The sequence below is a fragment of the Pelobates fuscus genome, chromosome 7 (genome assembly GCF_036172605.1).
Source record: "Pelobates fuscus isolate aPelFus1 chromosome 7, aPelFus1.pri, whole genome shotgun sequence".
Lineage (NCBI taxonomy): Eukaryota > Metazoa > Chordata > Amphibia > Anura > Pelobatidae > Pelobates > Pelobates fuscus.
Genome location: NC_086323.1, coordinates 68,994,169 through 69,019,433, shown reverse-complemented (window position 1 = coordinate 69,019,433; position 25,265 = coordinate 68,994,169). Strand labels below are relative to the sequence as shown.

General features: G+C 36.8%; 1 protein-coding gene across 2 annotated transcripts in view; it reads left to right on the top strand.

Annotated features, from left to right (window-relative positions):
• The window catches only part of TGFBR3 (transforming growth factor beta receptor 3), a 201,530-nt gene that overhangs the window by 133,760 nt on the left and 42,505 nt on the right, over nucleotides 1–25,265 (top strand). Inside the window, exons 5-13 of one of the 2 annotated variants that reach the window (XM_063428389.1) lie at nucleotides 3,685–3,868; nucleotides 4,359–4,527; nucleotides 9,520–9,667; nucleotides 16,106–16,298; nucleotides 18,146–18,414; nucleotides 19,188–19,340; nucleotides 20,678–20,824; nucleotides 21,798–21,974; nucleotides 24,503–24,802. In XM_063428389.1, coding sequence (XP_063284459.1) covers nucleotides 3,685–3,868; nucleotides 4,359–4,527; nucleotides 9,520–9,667; nucleotides 16,106–16,298; nucleotides 18,146–18,414; nucleotides 19,188–19,340; nucleotides 20,678–20,824; nucleotides 21,798–21,974; nucleotides 24,503–24,802 — 1,740 coding nt within the window. The remainder of the gene's footprint in view (nucleotides 1–3,684; nucleotides 3,869–4,358; nucleotides 4,528–9,519; nucleotides 9,668–16,105; nucleotides 16,299–18,145; nucleotides 18,415–19,187; nucleotides 19,341–20,677; nucleotides 20,825–21,797; nucleotides 21,975–24,502; nucleotides 24,803–25,265) is intronic. The other variant, XM_063428390.1, reaches the window with a different exon arrangement.

The window sequence follows — 25,265 nt, the reverse complement described above, 5'->3', positions numbered from 1 at the left end:
TTCTTTCACGTGATCTCTCAAGAGCTACTGATAGTCTCTGTTGTCATAAAGACTGATAGTGACCAGCAAATGATAAACATATTTAAAGTGACTCTGTCATTTATTTTTATTTTTACAGAACTATGATTATTTTAAAAATTATACATATGGGATTATGTCCCTTTTGTATAGAATGATTTCCCTTTTGTAAAATTAGGGTGGTGACAAAGGATGGAGCTTTAGTCAAGTTCCACAGCCTTTGTCAGTGGCTGGCCAGTTGGTACCTACCTCCTTCCAGCGACGCACCACTTTCTAGGATATTGCAAATTGGTTCTCTGTTTTTTGTTTTTTTTATATTCTTTATTTATGTCAGTGCAAATGAAGACAAACGTAGTCTGTCAAGCCACAACAGCGTTAACAAACTCTGCAGAAATATACATAGTGGTACATTGGCATGATGTTGAGAGAGAATTAAATTGCACTTTTTTTGGTTTTAAACAAAATAAAATAACAGTAAAGAACCCAAGTTAGGCATTACAGCGAGGCTGAGACGAGGTCAAGGAAGTGTGGCGCTTTGGCCAGTTGACCCTTTAGACTGAGTAGTGTTGCTTGTATTACAAGCCTCAAGTACCTGATTAAATTTATAAGGGAGAGATAGTAAAATCAATTGTAAAATAACGATGATAAACCAAAGATAATAGCTGTAACATTTCTCATACAGGCAATCGGGTGTAGGAGTAGAGCCTGTAGTAACTTATGTGGGAGTTTGAATATGAGAGAAGGCCAACTGTTAGGCCAATGTTTTCAATGCTAATAACCGGCTCTTGCTTGCGTGACCCCTAACCAAGGGGGACTTCCGGGGGTTGGGGAGAGGGTGAAGGAGGTGTGATGTGACACACCTCTCTAAGTGAGCAGGGCCTTAGCCAGCTAGGCTTCGGGGGGAGTAGCCCTCTGGTCTAACCATAACGCCAAAAGGTTGCTTTGGTAAACAAAAACTTGGTAAACTTCGCCAGCTGAAACGCTTAACCTAAAAAACAGTTTTCACACATAACAATAATTAAGCGATCCTGTGGGGCTTTCAGCCACAGTGTCTGTGGTCTTACTCAGGTCTCTAGTCGAAGGGTTAGTTGCCAACGAGGTGTAAAGGGGACTACGGTGGTCGGGACCCTGGTGTGGGTGCGTTGTCGGTGTCCAGACTCCTTTGCAGGAACTGCCAGACCCAGAGTGCTGAACAGGGTGAAAGCTTCTTCTTCAGTGGATATTTTATGTGTAATCTTGTTGTGATTAACCAGAAGGGATCTCAGTGATGTCCACCTGTATGTCACTCCAGCCGATGTCTGTGGAAAAGGTTGCAGTGGAGGGTCACCATGGATAGATTTTCAGCATGGGCTTCACTCTCCTCGGTGGCCGCCATCTGGGATTGGGCCTGTCGCTGGAGGAGGGTCCCAATATCCCTCAAATCTTGAGGTGTGCCCGGCGGTGGTTTCTGGGATCTCCTGCCTATGTTTGTGTGCAGGTCTACTGCTTTGGGACCGGTGGCTAAGTTTTGGTCCGGTGCACTCAGAGGTGAGACAGGCTTCAGGAGATTGTACAGGCTCAGGTGAGAGTGAAGTTGGTAGGCCACAGGCCTCCTCTTCTGCCTTTTCTGCCCAAAATGCTGAAAGAACGGCATATATTGGTGCCGTATGCTGTCTGGAGGTGAGTGCTAAAGGACATGCTGCTGAATGAGCAAGTGTTCACTGGATTTTAGGCAGATTGAACAGCAAGTCTCCGGAGCTGGGGAAAATGGCGTCTGCTCATTTCTGCAGTTAAGCCCATTGGTTCTCTGTTTTGACTTTTGTGGGATCCATAGACCTCATGACCACATGGCACAACCTGAATAGAGGTTGAGTAGCACTGGCCCCGGGGCCACTAAATATCATTGTGGGAAGAGGGAGGCATAGAAAGGCTGGGGTTGGTAAGTAACTGTAGTGACAGAGCTGCTTTAAGACAGTTTAATGTGTGAAAGTTCATCATTTAAACTCTATAAGATATATTCTAAACCTGTATATCTGACAGGTATTGTAATAAATAATGCCACCTACATTGCCAGTCATCCCAGTTAATTACGCTCTGGTTTTCCAGCTACCTCCTGACTGACGTTCTGCTCATTTTAGAGAAGTGAATATTTTGGTCTGGTTGGGTGCTGGTAACCTAAATAAAATATTTGAGAACACACATTGAGATCTGGTAGATAATGAGGTGATAACGCTAGTATAGCTAGCATAAGCATATAGCATTTAATATTGTTGGATATGATTCTCAAATATTGTATTATTTTTGGCTAAACTTTAAAAAAAATTTAATATTATGAAAATATTTTAATCTTGCAATATTTTGCTTTTTTTTCAGTATATTGATATATTTTTTTATATAAAATAAATGTTGTATATTTTGAAAAAAATAATTTTAAAATGTTTATCAAATAAATATTACATCATTTAAAAAGCTTATCCAAAAACATTAAAAACTGATTTTGTACACATTGATTCGAGCTGCTTCAACAGTTGCAAATATTTCCACCAGCACTCTTGTGGTGGTCTTGTTCTCTCTTGTGTTAAGAATTTCCCAGCATACTTTTGACGTCGTCTTGATTGATGGCTTATTTTCCGTTTTTTAAACTCTTGTAACATGCTTTATAACTGGTGCAGAAAAGAGGAAATAGAAGTGGTTAAAATAAGTGCCAAAAATCTTCGTAGCATACAAGGTTCACTGCAAGTAGGCAGTAACTCAACACTAAAAATATAATTCAAACATTTTAAACCAGTTACAACATTGTCCACATTACATATTGACATTTTATACGATTCCCTGACTGATAGATTTTTTTAGTAGACGAGTTACTTTAAATTTCATAATGAGGACCTGTGCATGGAGGTAATTCCAATGGTAGTTGTGTCCATCAAGTTTTAAAAATAAGTATAGTCGATATACCTGGTTTTAAACTTAGCTGCTGTGATAATTTCAACATAAATAATGCCGTTCCTGTTATAATCCTTAGCAAAACACACTTACTACAATTCAATTAGCCTTTTACTAAGGTTAAATTGCACCAGACCTTAAATGGACATTATCATAAACCATTGTTTGCTTTTTTTAATGGAGTCTTTTATACATTTTTATTTCTTTGTATTATATTGCACAATTTTGCTTCTCTGACAAGTTATTTTTTATTAAAACATTTTTTTTATTGTTTTGTATATTTTTACTCTTGTGTTGTAACCCTCTTAAAAGGGAGGCTAACTAACAGGTATGACGTGGTTGTGTTTGTTTTTCTTCATATTTATTTATTTATTTATTTATAAATATTCCTCTTTTTGTTTTCTTGTAATACTGTACATGCATCATGTGAACTTGCACATGTTTCTGATATGACTGACATAAAGCACTGACAGTCATGCAAGTGCATTGCATTATGGGAAGCCATCGACACAAGCACTATTAATTGTTGCTAGGTGTTAAAGTTAAAAAACAGAATGATCAACATCTATTGTGACAATTCGTCTTTAAGACCATTCTTGTGTTGCACTATTTTATTTGTTAAATCTATTTAGTAGAACTTTAATGTTCCATAATTAATCATAATAGGTATGAGTATATGCCAACTTTGCCATTTGAAGATTTTTTTTAACTTTGTTAACAGAAGCTAATTTGTTACCCTCCTAGGTGTCTAAAGGATCGTCTGTTAAGTTTGACGAAGAGCATGTCTTCTTATCAGCACAAACAGATGAACGAGACCTACCCACGGGGAATGAGCTTCTGCTGCAGTGGGCTCAGAAGAACTATGAAGCTGTAACATCTTTCACAGAAGTCAAATTTTCCAAAAATATTTACATCAAACTGGGTGAAGGTAGGAAACTTTTTGAATGTACATTCAGGGGAAGTAGCTGAGGGATGTCAGTAATTTTCAGAATGTATATATTTGGGGGCTTGACCATTATTTTGATGTATTAGCATCAAAGCTGGAGTAGAGTATCATGAAAGTGCCCTTGGGTAATGTTGGTTAAAATTACAAATTAGTAGATATCTATGCTAGTATTATCTAAATTGACTTCTACAAGGATATTTTTATGATTCCATACTTGCCTTCAAAGTATTGGAACTCCACTAGTTACTGCCATAACTGCACACATTATGTGGGACATGGGTGTTTAGCTTTTACAATGGACATGTCAGTTTGGTTACTTGCAGGCTTTTGCTAATACATATGTTGCCCACTAGCTATTACATGAACACTCCAGACACTTGGAAACCACCAGGAAATTCTGCTTGAAATATGTTACACCAAATGCACAGTTTTTTTAAAATTCTGTTTGAATTGTTGCTTTTTTCCCCTCCAGATTCCACTTTTCCTTCAACGTGTAAAATAGGAAAGAGCTTTCTGTCTCTAAATTACCTTGCAAGTTATGTCCAGACCCAGCCAGCTCAGGGCTGCATGCCATCAATGACTACGGAGAAAATAGCAGTTCATATCATAGAGTTGGACTCCCCGAGCTCCACACCATACAGGTAACATCTTGAACAGGCAGGGCAGCTTATTGCCTTAGCTTATTCTTTTGCAATATATTCTGTTGTTTACACCTCTATATTTACATAGCAGTTATATTAAAGAAGGTAAAGCATACAAATCACGTAAAATGATACCCTGCAGAACTACAATCCACATATGGTAGTAGGATGTTATTCCTTGTAGGCTTAAGTTATTTCCTCGCTCCCAATTAACAATGGTAGATTAAAATTCAAATTTTGCCACAGAAAGGCTCTATTTTAGAACATAAAATAGGACCACCATCGTATTTACACTTGGCAGGGATAAATCGTTTTCAGGGTTTTTCACTAAAGTCCGAATGGCCCCGAACTGAATGGAGAAAAAACGCGAGGCTTCATTCAGAGAGAAAAACCCAGACCTGGAATCCAGGCAGCATATGGCAAATCTAGGCTCAGAGAATTATTCTCCATGCTTGAATTAATAAAAGCTGAACGGTTTGCTCATTGGTAACGCCAGCAGTCAGCGGGCAAATAGTTGAAAACCCTCATCCTAATGGTTAATTATGTTGTGGCTGACCAGCACTTGCTAGCCAGAAGTCACAATAATAAATACATAAAAGATCCCCATATGACTACAATGGAGGTATTTTACCTTTATATGCCCCAGCTAAAATCCAGCAGGTGGGGCTTGTCTACTAAACATCTAAAATTAGCAACTGGGCAGCCATAGGACCTGTGAAATAACCGGAGGGGACACAGGATGGGGGAGAAATGAGGGTCTGTCAGAGTGCTCTGATTTATTGGTTTACTCGCTAATCAATCAGAGCGCTTTGGTCATATTGCACAGTGTGTTAAATTTTCCCACACCTTGCAATATCTGGCATGTCTATAAAAGTCTATAAAATATGGATTCTTTTATGTTTTATTTTTGCCGTGGGGTTTTGTATTTTTTTTCTATTTGCAATAAGGCCTTTTTTTATTTTAAATTGTGATATGGTAATTATTGATTTTTATTTAGCCTTTTTTGAAAAGAATTAGAATACAGTAGACTCCTGGTGGTTTATTATACCTCCTTCTCAATATTAGTGTGAGTGGGAGTAGGTAGGGACTTTATGGGGGACTTTTTGTGAGGTGTGGATCATGGCATGTCAAACCCCTCTACCTTAGAATTATTAGGGCAATCACCCGCCAGAATGTGTCTGGGGCACTAGGACCCCGTTAAAATTTTAAGAATTCCCTGACCTGATGCCCACAACTGGGGGGTAAGGGGAAACTCTGTCTCTCCCCCCTGATTTTTCACAGTCCCCATCCCGATGGGATGCCACCTTTTCTAGCCATTAATGTTACAGAATCTGTTGGAAGAACCAAATCTTAACTGTATTTGGCTTCAGTAAATATGAGAATTACCAGCGCGGTCCGGTCGTTTTCACCTGATTTTGTTAATTCAAGCAAAATCTGGTGTTTAGTGAATAACTCTGTTAATGATGATAATTTTAATCGAGATTTGTCCAATATTGGCTCACCATATACTGTTAGATTGCATTTTCCATAATTATGTGCCAATGGTACTTGGATTGAATCACAAGGCAGCTAAATAATTAGTATGTGGCTGGAAATTTTAATGTTTAATACTTGTGGGAGTGGTAGATGGAAACATGATCTTTTTAACCCATTTAGCCCCGGGGTTAGCTAAATCCTTGTTACGGTAACTGCCCTTATATGCTATCAGTCCAGAAAGTGTTAAAATCTGTGGGCTAAGTATATGGCTTGAAGGAGACCTCAGCCACTAGATGCAGCCATTCAAATATTTTAGAAGTGAAAGACTGGGCAACCATTTGTTTTTTCCAGATTCCTTGTGCATTTAGATATTCTGCTAGCAAGACATGCCAGAGCTTTGTATACAGCCAAGATATTGTCGTAATATTCTGCAAATGATTAAGATTCCAAAATGTATTGAGAGGCTAGAATCCAGAGAAAGTGGTATATTATTTGTTGCACGAGCTGTGATATCTTCTGTATTACTGGCATCATTGCACCATTACCTTACGTCTCCATAAAAACCCAATATCTTAAAATGGATATTGAACCGATAAGATTCTTTAAAATGTTTCGGCGTAGAATATCTGCTAGTGTTGTTGGCATTACGATATTTCAAGTACCTTCATCTGTTTTCAATTTGCAGCGCTAACTACACTGCCAACATTTAATTGCTTTGGAAGGTTCATTTTGGAGTTTAAGCTAAAACACACTGCTTGCCTTGGTGTCTGAAACACACTTTAGATTTTTTTAATGGCCATGGCACATGAAGTAGTAGTTGACTATTGTAATATTATGCACTTTCCACCTGGAGAAACAGAACATACCCACGGGATAGTTAGTTCTTACCCCCCTACCCCACACACAAACAAACAGTAGAGAGAAGTGGTATTACAAGGTTAAATTTCTGTTTTAGCTCCAAAAGTTTTTATTTGGTTTTAGATTTTGGAGTCACCATCAGGAGAGGCCAAGTTTCCCTGCTGCGGGATTAGTATGCCCATTTTCAAAACAGCTTGTCCCTCAATATATAGATATAGATATATATTAAGGGATATATAGATATAGATATTGGTGTATATATATATATAAATACACTTGCTACTCATTGGAATATTAACATCAGTAGTTTATTATTTTGACATACAATAACTGGTTGTTGTTTTGTAATGTACCATAGGCATTGCAGATAATTAAGAATATATTCAATAGCATTAGTCCGTCGGTGAAAACGGACGGATTCTGACTGCTTTGACGATTCCCCTGTTTACTAAAGCGGTCAGGATTCTGTAATGTTCATTTGATGAGTTCAGAAGATTTTCGCACCTAAACCAATCTACAGCACCGGAATTGGAGATGTATTAACGACCGCATGGTGGCCGATGATAAACCAAATGCATCTGACAGAATGCCGTTCGCAAATTATCATTCACTTACTTTTTTAAGTGAATGTTAATTTGAAGTGCTATTACTTTGGCAGCACATGGGTTAATTATTTGGTGGTTTGCCAGTATTTTCTAGCCACATGAAAAAAGGAAGAAAAAAATAAAATAGTTAAAAATAAGATTACCATATTGCTATAATAGAGGTTTTATAACTCCATATGTTACCACCTGCTATCAGGCAGGTGGGGGCATAAATATTAAACGTTAAAAACTAGTGACTGGGCAGATTTTTTTTTTTGGGATGGACAATCGCATGTCCACCCACTTTATAATAAATTTGGACTCCCACCTGCCAACATGGGTGCCTGCTGGGGAGGAATTTAGGCCCCCCCCAAATTTTAAAATAAGGCCCCATCCGCTTTCACAGATTGGGGCCAAGAGAGAAGACACTAGGTCCCCCCCCCCTTTAATATTCATATTAGAGGCCCCCACTCGCTGGCAAGAGTGGGGGCCAGGAAAAGGGATACTAGGTCCTCCCTTTTAAAAGTTTAAGTATTCCCCACCCAATTTCTACAGGGGAGACCCGTTATTTCTTCCCAGTCGCTAGTTTTAAATGCTTAGCAGATATGTGGCAGGTGAGGACATATAGAGTTACAAAACTTTCATTATAGCAATACGGGGAGCTTATTGAGCCCATAGGAATTTATGGGGTTTCTAACTATGTCAGCTGGCTGCTAGTGCTGCCAGCAGTCAAATAGTTTGGCTCTTTAAAATCCAGGTTCGAAGTTGAATTCTGAGTCTGGTTTTGCCGCGTTTTGACAAAATTTTTGCAATCAGATATCCCGACTGAAAACCAGACCAAATTCAGGCCTGTTTAGGCCTGATCTCCAAAATCTGGACGTTGATAAATTTTATTAACAACATCCGGGTTTTGTAGTTCGGGGGCCATTCAGATATTAGTGAATAACCCAGTGAGGTTTAGATCAAAAAGTCGATGGCAGATTTAGAATACTTAACTAGAAAAATTTAAATATCTGCAATAATCATCTGGATTCTACACATAAGAACAGAAGTAGTTGCAATTAATGTCGTATAGTTTTGCAAACACATTTTGTGTACTTCCTGGAAGCAGTGATGTACCAATTTTATTACAGATTCAATAACTGGCCAAATAACTTGAAAATAAAAACGTAGGGCATCTCTTTGACACCTGGTTCTTTTCTTCTTTTCTTCTGGAGATTTTAGTACTGGCAGATTTTCACATAATCCATTGTGACTAGAATTGTATATTTAAATTAATCTTGAAAACACAGTATGAGTAAGCTTGTATGAGTGTGTAGATATGTGGGTGCGTGTTTCTATATATGTACACACACAATTTACTGTATACACATACACACATGTACGTTGTTATCATTATTTTTGGTTGTGTTTTTTGGTTGTGTTTTGAAGTAGTTTTGTGAGTAATCTGAGTTTAACCACTGCCAAAGACATATACCGTAGTTAAAGATTAAATCTGGCTTAAACTGTCAATTTGCATTTAGCAAAAATCCATTTAACATACTGTAACTTCCGTGTCCACAGTTAAATAAATTTTAAATTACAAGTGTCCCTTTAATATAAATTTGAGAACTACTGATTTTAGACAGGTTTATAGCTTGGTTCCTTCCCAGAGCACAGTAGCTGGTAATCAAAACATTTTGTGATTTATGCTGCAAAGTGAGTGGGTAAGTTACATGTGAATTTGTGAAAACGTAATGCTAGAGCTGGTCGCTCAATGTCCAGGATTCAGGAAAACTCGGAGCAGATTAAACCCAGGAGTGCATACCTCCACGCTTTGCTGTAAACATATATTTGTCAATGAATATAGCTCTGCATCATATTTCAAACAATTAATTTCAGTGGAGGGGAAAAAACGAATGACATATTTTGTTTTATATCAATCTGGTAAACATATGTTCCTTTAGTTGGGGAAAACCCAAGTGTCTAATTAGTTAACCAGATGCTGCAGCATGATATATATATATATGTGAGGATATGATAACTGAATATATCTGGCTTTGCTCTTAATTTATTTTTATTTTTTTGCTTTTAGCTCATTCCAGGTGGACATAATTATTGACATCAGACCCTTCCATCCTGATGCTAAGCTTGAAAAAAACATTGTTCTTATCCTCAAATGCGGAACGGCAGTCAACTGGGTCATCAAAGCTCATGACATTAAAGGAAAACTGGAAGTATTGGTATGTTACGCACAATTTTACATTTATAATGAATTGCCCATGATAACCTGCATTTTAAATGTGTTGAGTAGTGTAAATAAAAATGCTGTTGCATGAATGGACGTGTAATGAAACATAAGATTTTGTTGTTGTTGCAGTTTTAAAATGTTTCTGTTTATGTACTTCTTTTTGTTAAATATATGAATCCACCTTTGTATTGATTTTTTTTTTTTTTTTAGAGATGGTAGGTTTGATAGTATATACAATAACATATTAATTACATAGATAGAACAGTGGTCCTACACTCAGTTCCAAAGCACACCAGTGGTCCATGTTTTGTTAGTACAGTGGAACCTCGGAACTCAAATGGTCCCTTTCTGGAACAATTCGGAAGTCAAACACAAATTCTGAAAAAACAAATTCTCAGTACGCCAACAATTCTCGGTACCCGAACAAATCATGCCACAAATATGCTTAATTAGACACACTTTAGACACATTTAAATGCCAGAAGAACAGTTACCAACCCCATCTTTGTGTTAAAATTCTGTAATTTTGGGGGGTCTGGAACGGATTAATTACATTTACATTAATTCTTATGGGAAATGTTGATTCGGTTCTCGAGCAAATCGGAACTCGAAAAGCCTTCTGGAACAGATTGAGTTTGAGTTCCGAGGTTCCACTGTATCACCATAGGAACAGAATTTAGACATAACAAAATTCTGTAGTATTGGTGTGTCTTGAGGGTTTTCTCTGGAAACACTGAGATAAATTACGGAAATGGGATTCTAACATTGGTGTTAGTGTTCTGGTTCTTGCCTCCAGAGTTTTGTAAGATGACCAAAACATGTTGAAGTCTGGATAAAATGTTCTTTTTTGGGGGCATACTCTTTGTGTTCATCTTACTAGATATGCTATACAAACTCTTAAGGCACGTTGACTATTTTTAAATAAGTAAAATCTTAGATAAGTAAACTTTGAGAAAAATTTGTGAACATATAGAAATACAATTGCAAAAGTATTGCACGTTCACAAAATATTAACTAAACTACCAACCCAAAATAAAGCAACCACTGTATTAATAAGCCTGGTATAATAGCCATATAGAGAGTAGGTCAACCATACCCCGGCCTTTTAAATTCAATTAGCTATATGTGTGTACATAGCCATTGTAAATGAATATTGCTTGTTATGGTCTCCTTGAGAAGGACTTATCCACTTTCTCGATGACAGATTGGTAACAATTCACTTGCAATAACACACATTCTAACACCTTCCTGGACTAAACTTATCTGGATTTTCTTGCTATCTCAAGCATTGACTTATTTATAGATTACTAAATTTAGTTTATAATCCATACTTATTTTCCCTTATCTCCAGTGTTAACAAAAAACATTGCTTCTTGTATATTGCATTGATCTTTAGAACAAAGATGGTTAATCTTGGCGTTCCAAGTCTGTACGATTCTGCTTTCCGCATAATCAACAGCCTTCTCCATGATGCACAGCCAACCTTGACAGCAGCCAAGTCTGCCTCATATTGAGTAAATGGTATCAATTAAATATTGACAATTCAAAACAGAAAGACGATGAACTTTGCTATGTACATATGTACGCGTTAACTGGGTACAAATTCCAGCTGTACTCTAGGTGAAGAAATAATGCATAGAAATAAAGATATAGAACTGTTAAATATAAAAATAACAATGAACCTTTATTGAATCATCATATAAAGTTATACACCAAAGGTTAAATCCGCCAAATAAAGTGCATCACAATACAGTAGCAATCAAGAAACAAAACAAAGTGTATGAATACACTTAATGCTACAGAGCTTAGTGAATATTGTTAAAGTGTTAATGAAACCCTACCTTCTTAAACCTTCACTATCAAGCAATGTTCCAGAAAACTAGCACCAGAAACCATTTTTTTGTGTTATGGAAGGTAATATGTGAATGCATTTTTCATTTCTGTAAGCATAGATAGCACATTATTGAATGGATACAAATAACAATATTTTGGGCATTTTATGTTCTCTTTTCTTGGGCTTACCTTTGGCCAATGAAAGAGGCAATGATTCCTGTTCCATGCTGGTCCCGTCAGCAGTATGCCACAGTGGAGACCATAGGCTCCATAGCTATTGGGAGCGAGTGCAGAGGGAGTCTGGGAGATCTTTCGATCAACTCCCCACCAACCATGGCAATCTAATAGTAGCGCTTGCTCTGCCTGTTACCTGAAAAAGAAAAACCACTAGCACCAGGACAGACCTCACTCCAAGGGAACCAGGGACAGTAAACACATTTTGCCTGCAACTGTCAAAATTGCATATAAACGATATAAACGATATAAACGAATGGTTGGAAATAACTCAAAATGTGCATTTCCCATTAATGCCTCTTATACCAGTTTTGTAGATGATTAAAACGTGTTCACTAATCAGTAAACTGGTTTTGAATAAATAAACGGCAGCTGCATTGTGGCTGTGCTCAGTTTACCCCCCTACAGTCTTCCCTTAAGATCCAGCCCATATTTAAGAAATTATTAGATAAATACATTTGTGTATCCAATATTCAGTCTGTTAACTGTGGAAAGAATGCTTTAAAGACAGATTTTCCAAAGGGAAGCGTTTATTTCTGTCATATGTTCATGTTATTTTGGTTTTTACGGCATGGAGAATAAGCAATTCTGGCCTGTTTCAGCACAAGATGAACTGGGTCTGACCTTAAGATGTTTTTTAAGATTGGTTTCCACCACAAGATTGGTGTACTGACATCTGGGTCTTCTTGACCTCAGTTTTTTCCCTTACTATTAACTTGCGCTATAAATAAAAGCAAGATTTACATGTCCAGTACTTTTGACGGAAAATACTAACCTTTTCGGTACTGAGCTCCATGCGTTCTTGACCATTAGGGGTTAAGCTGATCACTCTGAGAGACCAAGGAGGGAAATCCCAAAGTTGTGGGTTTGTCCACGCTGCCAAATTCCTTATTTAAAACATATGCTACTCTTCTTTTTTTTTTTTTTTGTCTAGATAAGTAAAGTAATTTTTTTTTGTACAGTTTCACTGGCATTTCTTTGGGATTATTTAACACTCATTCATCTAAGATTCTGAGATGTATTTCTGTGCCATGTATGTTTATAACAGGACTGTACCAAGTTTCCTGAAATTAACACTATCATTCACTAAATCAGGGGTAGGCAACCTTCGGCACGCCAGATGCGGTGGACTACATCTCTCGTAACATTCTTACAGACATATTACTGGCAAAGCATCAGGGGAGGTGTAGTACATAACATCTGGAGTGCCACAGGTTGCCTACACCTGAACTAAATAGTGAATTAACAACTAAAAAAGCTATGCTCTCCATATAGAAAAGGTATATTCCAAGCCCCAAAACATATACAGATTTATGCAGTAGGTATGGTGCTATGAGGATATGGGTGAAGTCTCTGTTTTATTGTCAAATTGTCTTCACCCCAAGCTCATGCTCTTTGATGGCGGTCTCATCAATTGTGTGCTTCTAAAAGGGGTTAGCAGGGATTTGGGGCTATTCTGGCGAACACCTCCTACACTTCTTACAGTCTCATTGAGCAACAAAGTCTGGATGAACAATTAGAGTGTTCACTTCTTCCATTGCCATTTAAAGGGCTGGGCCTAGGGTGCTGAGTATCCCCTCCCCCCCCCCCCCCATCCTCTGGTTTTTGGCAGAGTGCTTAACAGTAAATAAAAAATAGAGGAGTTTGATTCATAGCCTTATGATGCCATAGGATTGACCCTTCAATCTGTTTTGTGTCTTTGTTTATTTCCATTGTGTTCAGTCACCCACAATTGTTTTTTAGAATGGAAAATAATCAGATCCATTTATTATTTTCAACTTTAAAAGTAAATGGGTTAAAAAAAAAATATTTGTTTATATTTAACATTTCCCAAGGGTTAAATATCCTGCTTGTGTTATTTATGCAAAATAACTGACCCTGTACAAAATTTCCAAGCATACTTCTAATCATTTTATGCACTATTTAAAAACAAAAAAGAATTGTTTCATTTTCTCCCATTTAAACTCTCCCATTATAATCTACGTTCTGCTTGGAAAATTCTATAACATGCATTGGAAAACTTGCGAGTCTCTCTTCTGACTGTTTTCAAAGCATGTTCTCCTTGTGATTATTATTTAATTTATCTCCTTAAAATAGAAAATTAAATTAGGAAAGCATTGACTTTAACAATCTGTGATAATAACTGTTTTCCTTCTTTAGATTTGATTATAAAATGTTTTAAATACTACATCATATGCATATATTTGTAGAGATACTTATTAGATTTTAAATGTCTGATTATCTGTATATTTATCGCAAAAGCACGTAATATTTTGTTTCTCATTGCTAGCGACTTGTAACCGGAAAGTAGTTTATATTCTTTCCCAGGCCTCTTTTCAATGAAGAACTGTGTAATTCTCTAAATATAGGTTTTTCTGAAGCAATATACATTCTTACTTGAACTACGTCTCATGGTTCACCATATACAAAATGATTGTAGTGAAAATGTTGCACGCTTTATATAGCTATTGCTGCACTGACACAGTACTCTTGGAAATTAACAGGATCATTCCCAATCTAGATTTGCACACGCTGTAGTACACAAGCAGAATTAGTTTCTTGAGAAATTAGATTTTTTTTTTCCCAAAAAAATTGTATAATTATAAGTCAATTAGCATGAAGAAAATGTAAAGCCAAATAGACTAAAGCAATTTTCATAAACAAGATGCTGTTTAGCTCAGACTGAAAATACAATGGGGGCAGCAATTAGAGTGGATATTTAGTGTACCTGATGATTTAATTTTACAGTGTTTGGCAGGGATTGTGCTTCAGCAGACATGAAATTACTGTCTAACTCGGTCTGCTAATCTAAAACAGAGAAGAAAAGGTCATACATGTTTTTACAGATGTTGCTAATTGAGTTAACCAAAGCATATCATATTCGTGTAAGAAATGCACCGCATTGGGCCGTTATCTATCTAATCTCAATCTGTTATTAATGTAAAGAAGAACCTTAAAAACACACACAAGGTGTAAGACTCTATGCCAGTTTGAGGTCAGTCACTGTGGGAATTGAGAAATGAAAATATTAAAGATCAAGAGAGAGGAAAAGGTGTTCTGATTTTTTTTTTTTTTATTATATTCAGGCAAATGAATAGTTAGTATACTAGGTGTGTGTATTTAAATGTAAGAATGTGTTCCTACAGGTGACTAGCAACAGGTTCACTAATTACAAGGATGTTTTAGTTTGAACTAAAATGTATAGAAGTTTTTGCATACCATGAAATTATGTTGTGGATTTAAAAAAAACAAACAAAAAAAACATTTTTTTTAAGGATATAGGCTTCGATTTAATAAGTTTGCTTGAGGTCACCATTAAAAGAACACTATAGTGTTAGGACTACAAACATATTCCTAACATTACAGTGCTTGACTACCTATTTAAGTGTCTGGACCCACTCAGAACGGTGTAAAAGGTATTTTACTTACCTTACTTGGTCAGGTCCTGCCTTGGTGATCTCAGGCAATCTAATGCATTTCTCATCATCTCCTCAGAGACATCCAATTAATTAAAGATTGCAGAACCTAACCCGGGAAGTCCCAGTTGCGTGACAGCCACTAGAAGTATTACTAAGCAGCAATGTTAACACTGCCTTTTCTCTGAAAGGCTGTATTTACATTGCTGAGCCTGCACGGGCAGGTTATAGACACCTAAACGAGTACATTAAATTGCAGTGGTTTTGGTGACTGTAGTGTCCCTTTAAAGTCTATGGGGATTTTCGTAGACAAATCATGTGGAAACAGTACTAAACGGTATCTGACAGTATTGAATCTTTTGGAAAGCATAATAAATTGAGGCCATAGTTTGCATTTCTTTGATCCCACATAGAATCTACAAATTTTATGTACGGCATGTCCATTTTGTTAATAAACATATGGTAGCAAGAGAGTAGGCGACAATTTGTATGGAATTACTTGGAAACATTTGTATATTGATGTCACATGAACCCCACGCCCTCCATTTTATTTGCTATGGAGGTTGAACTGGGTGCCAAACAGGCCCTAGAAACTAAAATGGATGACCAAAAGGTGGCAGTAGTCAGTACGTACATTGAGTCTGGAACGCAATGGCCAAGAATGAGCATCCCTCCTCTTCTATTTTCCCCTAGAGATCAGCACATTGCCAGCAATAATTCTCTAGAGTTATGAGGTGCAATTCTGTTTAATTGCGTTAAATGGTCTTGGCGCTTGTCAGTCTAAACATGCTGTTTTCTAAATTATGCTGTGTTATTTATAAGCAAGTTCACTCTGTAGTTTATACTTGTATATTTTTATACAGGTCATGTTTTAAACATTGAAGACTATTATATGACTTAATCTACAATGAAATGCTTTTCTAACTTGTGTCTCTCTTCGCCAACCAGAGCCCAAACAGTATAAGCTTTGGGAAAGAGATCGATAAGGATTTGTTCACAAGCAAGCATGTGGATTCGAGCATCCCCTCAGCCAAGGAGAACCTGGTAAAGTGGGCTATGGATAACGGATATTCTGAAGTGTCTTCCTTTACACATGCTCCTGTGGCAAACAGATTCCAAATCAAACTACTTAATGACAAAGGTAATAATAAAAATGTTCTGTGTATGTGTGTGTGTGTGTGTATATATATATATATATATATATATATATATATATATAATCACTTGATATGACCTCTAAAGATGATATCTCTTGTTCGTGTACACTGTGGTTGCAATGCTTGGCTCTCCAATTATTAGACTGTATTTTCCAGAGTTGCTAGCCACAGAAGAAGATATGGGATATCATTAATGTTCTAATTGTTTCCATATTTGTAAAATGTAAAATATGTAACATATATAATATATAAAATGTAAAATCTACATATATAATCAAGATGAAGTAACTCACATGGCCAACTGTCACCAGCCCTCCAATAGTATAAGCCAGTGATGCCGACCTATGGCTGGGTGCCTACAGAGAGGGCTTGGCGTGCCAGCTGTGGCACGCGTGCGATAGGTTCGCCATCGCTGGTATAAGCTGTTTGTTTTTTTATGTAAATATTGTTCATTAAAGTTTTATCAGTACAGCAATAAAAAAATCATATCTAAATCAGATAAGACAATCAATTATCTGTTACGTAAATAATGCTATTTCTTTGCAGCATGGGTCTTTTTTTTCAGAATGAATAGCATATAAAAAGACAAAAGGAAATCTGAAAAAAATAATATAATAAAATTACATAACAATACCTTTTTTCTCGTATCAAATTTTATAATGCATACTACCTATCTGAGTTAACAAATACTACTCGTATCAGAGATCAGCCCCCCAAAAAAGGACAGCTCGAATATTATCTATGAGAAAATGAAAAAAACATAAAAAATGGGATTGGTCAAACTTCCAGAGGATCTGAAACAGGCAGAGGGATGACAGAGAGATGATACCCCTTAACCATTTAAACTGTGTAATATTACGTTTGTCAACATTACCATATGCTGCTTCTATCAAGCAGGTTTGCTTACTTTACTTAACCGTTCTCTGTAAGATGGAGGAACTGCACTTTTCTAAGATAAGGACATTTGTGCATTAGGCAATCTAATAGTTAAAGATGTAGAGAGGAACATAAATAACTTTAAAGGTACCCGATAAGCACCAAAAACTATAGCTGAATAAAGCAACTTTGGGGTATAGTTTATGGCCTCGCAGTCTTACTGCTCAATTCTCTACTATTTACTAATTAAATCACTTTGTTTATGCAGACAAAATTACACCTCCCCTGCATGTGCACTAAACCATCTCCCTACACCAGGTATAGGCAACCTTCTGCACTCCAGGTGTTTTGGACTACACCTCCCATGAGGCTTTGCCAGCATTATGGGTGTAAAAGCATTATTGGTAATGTATTCCACAACATCTTTAGTGCCAAAGGTTGCCTACCCTTGCCCTACACATTATTCTGTAAAGAAATATCTAATTCTAAACCTCCTTTATTGCATAGTGTGTTTAATTTAGGTGACAGTAACCTGCAAGAGCCTGCAGGAGCCGTCTGCATTTAAAGTTCAATTAACAGAGCAGAATGTTTAAAAAAAAACTTTTAAAGTAAACACACTGTGCTGTCACATCTGATTCCATTGGCTGTGCAAGTCACAGCCAGGGGAGTAATGGCTAGGGTTGCATAATAGAAGCAAAAGTGATTTAATTCCTAGTGGTTTTGATTCTTAAAGTTACCCTTTAATTGAGATTTATAGTACTTGCTGTAATCGGTGGTGGTTAATCATCAAGAGCATGTATCGCTGTAGAAACATTTTGCCAATATGATTTAATGAGAAGGCTATTAGGACAGGCAAGCTCATGACATGTCAATTCAGAGATACCTTTAGTGTAAAAATAATAATAAATACTTAAGTTTCTTTAATCTCGTTTTGCTTTTTTCCTCCCTTCAATAGTGATGAGTGATGAAGATAAGCCCATGCTTCCTCCAGAGCTGACTGATCTTTTGCAGCTCAATAAGCAAGATGGCGGCTTCCATTCATCACGTGGAAGTTTTCCGTTTCCGTTGCCTAAAGACAGAGGGAGAGAGATGCTAGATGAACTACCAGTCATTGATGGGCTCCCGCAAGAACCTGAAGAAGCACAGGGAAATATTAATGTGGCTCTTTCTGTGAAATGTGACCATGATATGATGGTGGCAACCATTGAGAAGGAAAGTTTCCAGGTATTTTGTGGTATCTACTTTATATATACGAGTGTACGCTTATACATATGGCATGTTTTTCCCATAATCGATACACTGTAGCACACGTGTCCTTCATGTAATGACCAGATTGTAGCACATTATATTTCAGGGATTATTGGCATTAATTCAGTGTTGATAATTTTTTTAAGATTTTATATTTTTGGATACACTTTTAAAATATTTTATTCCAAAATATTAAAATATAAAAATAAATATGTAAAAAAACAAACAAACCAAGAACTATATCAATATATCAAACAATCTAAAATTATTTATATATTAAAATATTTTTTTTCCTAATACTACACTTTTCTAAAAGATATCCAAAAATATAAAATTAATTGAAAAGCTGATCCAAAAATACTAAATTAATTCAAGTGTTCTAAAGCTTTAGAGACACTCACACCAAGAGCAGTTTGGCAGTATGATGGAATGAGGACCCAAAATAATGACAGTGTTACCACTAGAATACACTGCAGTAGGAAGAGTGCTTACAGTGTCCACTTACCTGATTTAGATATTGCAGTTTATTTTCAACATGCTCTCTAAATAAATACTCAAAAGTATTTTTTGAAAACAAAAAGAGCAGAAATCTACACATCACTTTTTAGAATTAGCACGTTTATAGACTTTGACTAACGCTGAAGGAGATGTTTGTATTGTGAACAAATTTGCATAATTAAAACAGTATCTATTTAGTGAATCATATTCTATACAGTGTTGTAGCTTTTTTTTGTTGCATCCTTTTCAAGGCTAATGGATACATAGGCACAGAGCTTTCACTCCTCGATCCAACGTGCAGAGCAACAGAAAATGGCACTCATTTTATCTTAAAGTCCTCACTGACCGGATGTGGAACACAGCATAACATTGATGACTCAATAAACATTGTTTACTACAACACTGTAAGTAGATTAATGGGACTTTAGAAGCCAACATGGCAGTTCTTAAATGTAAACCATAAAGTTAGCTGGGTCAAATAACAGTGCAGCTACATCATTAGCTACTTGGCCTTTAAGGCAAAATAGTTCACATGATGTTTCTTCTTTAAATTAGTTTCTGTTGGATATTGCATTACTAAGGTGATAAGTGATCACGGAACTATATAAAGATAGCTCAGAATGATACATGCTTGTGTGCATTTGATGTTATCCAGAATATCCGATTCAGTTAGGTTCAGGATGTTGGAGAACGTACTTACAGTGTTCAGATAATTATCTGCCGACGGCAATTTTTGTTTATTCACTTAGCAAAAGTATTATCATTAAAATAAAATAAGTTGAAGAGGGTTACTAAAATAAGACGGGAATTAGTTGTCAATTAAAATGATTTTAAAAATAATTGCAGGGAATAGGAAAAAATTGCCAAGACTATACGTACCCAAACCTAACTGTTTTTTGGGTAGCTAAAATGTTTGAGGCACGTAAAATGAGATTGTGTTGATTACATTCCCAAACTAAAAAATTGCACCCTTTAATGATTGAACTTGTTTTTGGATTTTGTGGCAGTATGTTGTTGACTACAAAGCTTTATGTTGCTGGTCTGAAAGCTCGTTTTGTTTTCCATTAATTTATTAGCAATTTTTGAGCATTTATCATATTGTATTCGGCTGCTTTTCCTCAAATTTACACCAGTTTTGAGAAGATGATCCATAAAGTTGAAGTCTATTATTAAAGCCCAATACGCATATTTGGGCAATGTTGCTAAATATTGGGTCTTGCGCATTGGCATCAACTGAAATATGCAGCTGGCTATTATGGTGACTCCTAGTTTCTCGTATCCTTTTTCACTGAAAGATAGACTTTCAGCAATCACACTTAACTAGCCCACGTTACTAAAAAGGACTGTCCAAACTGTACTTTATCATACTCCTGTGATCTCTAAATGGGACCCTTAAATAAAGCCTAAATCATTTGCTTGACAACCGTTTTCTCACATAATGGGCCTGTTTCCTCCCTTGAGCACGGTCTCTAGTTATAAAAACATATGTTCCGGTTTCCTTGCCTGTTCTCTGGTTTCCACAATCTATTTAAAAAGCTGGCTAGCTTCTGGTGGTGGTGCTGTTTTTCTGTTGATCAGTGCAGTTGTTTATTAAGTTAGGTTTCCTAGCTAGAATTAATATCCTGAAAGGAAAAGCAATCAGGTTGTTTGCTGCAATTGTGTTATATATTTTTTTTCATCAGAAAGCTGTTTTGTTTTTTTAAAAGCAGTTGCACTGACAGCTTTTCCTGTGATGTTACAGATTGTTATTCAGCTGTCCCCAGCCACTGAGGGAAGTGGCTGGAGCAGTGATTACGAGGATATGGAATCTGGAGATAGCCCTTTTCCGGGAGACACAGATGAAACTGAAATAGGTCTTCCCTACTTCAAGAGGCCTGAAATTGTGGTGGTATGTTCAATCTAGAAGGCAAGATCTCTAACACAACAATGCAATGTATGTAGGTCTATAAGTGATACAACCATCAATGATATTTGGTCTGATTCATTCTGGGTTCCTTACTGGGTCTTTGTTTTTTGTTATTTCAAAGACCCAACCCTCTGAACAAAGGGTTTAGCATAGAAGAACAGGTTTATCGATTAGAAGTGGTAGATACTTCCCATAGGTAGATCAGTGAATCCAGGAATCTTTATTCCGAAAATATTAAATCTATATTATTCAAACATATATCACGACACACACAATTAAAAGTTGTCAATGTTACGCTGTATTCTACATCCAATCCATGGGATCAACAAGGTAAAATATATTTTCTTTTCTCTTGTTTTCTCTAATTAGAAGTGTGTGGTTTTATTTATTTATTTTAAATCAGATTGTGTTGTATTAATAAAGTTTATAATACAATGTAATATATAATTACATTGTTTATAGACACGGGTATTTTTAAAGTACACCCTGTTGGATTTATGTACCATATATGAAGAGTGTCCTTTAAAGATTGTACAGTGACGGCCATATTTATTTGTGGTTTTATAATTTAAGTATTAATATCCTTTAGTCAGTTTACCTGTCTGTACTGTAAAATCATACCCAATATGTTCCCCTTTTTCGCCCAAACTTCCTGTCACTTTATTCCTTTCCTTTCAGCAGCTCTGAATGTTATGAGTATAAGTGTCCATGTTTATTGAGCTCCATGACAATAAAACATAAAATAATGTGTGTTTAAATGCCCATGAATATATTTGAAAGTTATTTTGTTGAATAAAATTTTTGATCTTTATTGGTTAGAATATTGCTTTTTAATAGATTATCAATGCATCTAAAAATTCACCCTTCTTTCTCTATAAAATAAATTTGGAAGACCTCTAAATATATTATTTTCACCTTAAAACGAAAAAAAAATATGCTCATTTTGTCTCCTTAGTTCAACTGTACAGTGCCACAGGATACAGAAACTTCTCTAGACCTGTTTCCGGATGGATCTCTACATTCCGTTATGAGCAATGTCACTTTTAATATGGACCTCTACAAAACAGATTTGTTCCTGACCCCTACTCAGAAATTCTTTTCTGTTGCCGAAAATGGACAGGTTTATGTAGAGGTAACAAATGATTAACAATGATTCTTAAATCTATCTCTAGATCAAGTAAAAGGGAAACATTACAGTCATTTCCCTGTTTTATGAGTGTCAAGTATATTTTTTGTAAACAAAAATCCTAGATACATATTTTTTAACATGTATACCATTTCTGTGGAAAACACTCAAATTCTTTAAATCAGGAAGGCAGCACGATTTGGTGATACCGTATTGGTTTCCGGGGTGTAGTCAATTTCTGACATCAAACCTCATCCATGTTGAATTACTGATATAGAGCCTATTGTTTTATGACGCAGGGCTGGAAGGTCATTTGGATGAGCAGGAAAGATAAAAATGTTAACTCAGTCACATAGAGAGGTGAACTGCAAAACAACAGGAATACCCTGTAAATACGCACTCGCTTATATGAAACAGAAAACTACATGACATCACGTATGGCTGTATTTAAATAATTTTGACAGTGGATTTACTTTAAGCAGTTCCAGACCCTCTAGGGCTCCCAGAGGCACACCACTTGTAACCTTATCTCTCCCTGATTGTATTACATGGATCAAATATCTGTCTTGTGTTTTTCAAGAAATGCTTTACCTACTAAACGATTTAGGGATCCTGGCCCAAGAGATGAGTTTTTCTTTGTGCTGAATGTTATCAATGCCTTTGCCAAAATGGTGACATTGGCTGCAGATTTAACGTATACGTAACTATGTGACAATCCCATAACGATCTTTATAGGTTTGTTTTAAGCATGCTGTACTAGTTAAAAATGTGTTTATTTAACATAACCTGTATTTTTGTTAATAAGTTATATTTTATATACAATGTATCATCAGGTTCCATGTTCAGTTCATTGGTTCTGATACTCAGTGACTTACCTTCGTGGAAAAATCAACTTTATTTCTGTGATCATTGCTATTTTATTGGATGCAGGCATAAGAGGCCACACTAGGAAACAGGATCTACCAATATTAAGTTACAGATCTTAATAATCTGCTCGCTACCGATAAATATTTAGAATGATATCACTAAAACTTAGGCAGGATGTACCTGTGTTTGCTTTTCCAGAACCTAAATCTCCTCCAGCCCAGATTAAACTGTTAACTAATCGGCAATGGGCATCCACAGTAGGAGAAACTAATAGGCATTTATTTCAAACATTCACTGGATTATGCAACCAGATATTCTCCAAGTTACTCAAATGTTCAACGATCATTAATCTTGTAACAGCTGCTAGACCACTTTCTTTAATGTGCAATGGGCTGCTGTACATACTTAAAATGAAGCTGCTGCCCTTCAGTGTCCCACATTTATGTAGACCTCCTTAGCAGTAGATCACTGTTGTAAAACTAAAACAAAAATATGGGTTGTGATCCAAAAGAGCCTTTTTGGGTCTCGCCAGGATGGTGCCGGTTCTGGTCTAGAAGTTTAAAGGAACTCTATAGGGTCAGGAACACAAACATGCATTCCTGACCCTATAGTGTAAAAATCATCTAGCCCCCCTGTTCTGGGGCAGAGCCAGCACAAGTCAAACACGGCCCTGGCCAATCAGCATCTACTCATAGAGATACATTGAATCAAAGCATTTTTATGAGGAAAGTTCAGTGTGTGCAGAGGGTGGAGACACTGAATGGCAGTGGTGCTCACTCTGCAGCACTGCCCCAGGAAGTAGCGTTAGCAGAAGTGGCAAGTGGAGTTATCCCTAGGCTGTAATGTAAACAATGTATTTTCTCTGAAAAGTGTTTACAGCAAAAAGCCTGAAGGGAATGATTCTACTCACCAGAGCAAATGCAATAAGCTGTAGTTGTTCTGGTGATTGTAGTGTCCTTTAAAGGACCACTCTAGTGCCAGGAAAACATACTCGTTTTCCTGGCACTAGAGTGCCCTGAGGGTGCCCCCACCCTCAGGGACCCCCTCCCGCCCGGCTCTGGAAAGGGGAAAGGGGTAAAAACTTACCTTTTTCCAGCGGTGGGCGGAGAGCTCTCCTCCTCCGATCCTCCTCTTCTCCTCCCCGTCGGCTGAATGCGCACGCGCGGCAAGAGCTGCGCGCGCATTCAGCCGGTCACATAGGAAAGCATTCATAATGCTTTCCTATGGACGCTTGCGTGCTCTCACTGTGATTTTCACAGTGAGAAGCACGCAAGCGCCTCTAGCGGCTGTCAATGAGACAGCCACTAGAGGAAATAGGGGAAGGCTTAACCCATTCACAAACATAGCAGTTTCTCTGAAACTGCTATGTTTATGAAAAAATGTGTTAACCCTAGAAGGACCTGGCACCCAGACCACTTCATTAAGCTGAAGTGGTCTGGGTGCCTAGAGTGGTCCTTTAAGTCTTTCTGTCGGTGTGTATGTATGTGTATATACACACTCAATAGATCTATATTTAAATCTATATTTATATAGATTAATCTGAGAACCAACAATGACTGTCAATCATATCTACTTCATTTAATGCCTTACAAAATGTAATAAATGTAGATGCCTTAAAAAAGACAGAAAAACAAAAACACAGTAACGCTGAAATGTTTTGTTTGCAGGTTTCAGTAACAAAAGCAGACAAGGATCTGGGATTTGCCATACAGACCTGCTTTATATCTCAACACTCCAGTCCTGACATCATGTCAGAATATACAATCATAGAGAACATCTGTCCTAAAGATGAGTCAGTTAAATTTTACAAGGTTAAACGGATGAGTTTCCCTACTCTACAGGAACAAACGGACAAGAAGAGATTCAGCTTCATGTTTAAACCCATGTTTAACACGTCTCTGCTCTTTCTGCACTGCGACGTTACCTTGTGCTCTACTAATGACAGAGAGGTGGATGGCCTTCTCAAGGTGAGGAATTTTTTTTTCGATTAACACAACCAGCTGTCAGTATCTTTTTTTTGAGTTGGAGATTAATGCCAACGGAAACGGCATGTAATATATGTAATATAAATGCCGCAAGGTCAATTACCGGTTAGTAAGACCATGCATTACAGAACCCACTCACAGTAACCCAAACCAACTGATAACCTTGTATAGAAGAAGGTATTAAATCATTTCCTAATTTATTTAGATCAAGAGTGGCCAAAATGCGACCTTAGCAGCATCTGCGGTTTTAGTTATATACAAGCTATGTGGTCAGATTTTGGCAATCCCTGCTTCAGTATGTTTTAAACATTATTTTTTTTACAAATCATGCTGCTACACAACATATGCATGTTTAGTTTTTATTTAAAAAAAAACTATTGCATTCCTTCACTATTCATAGATTTGATACCGTGGTCAAAGAGCAAAGGACATATTCACAATTTAA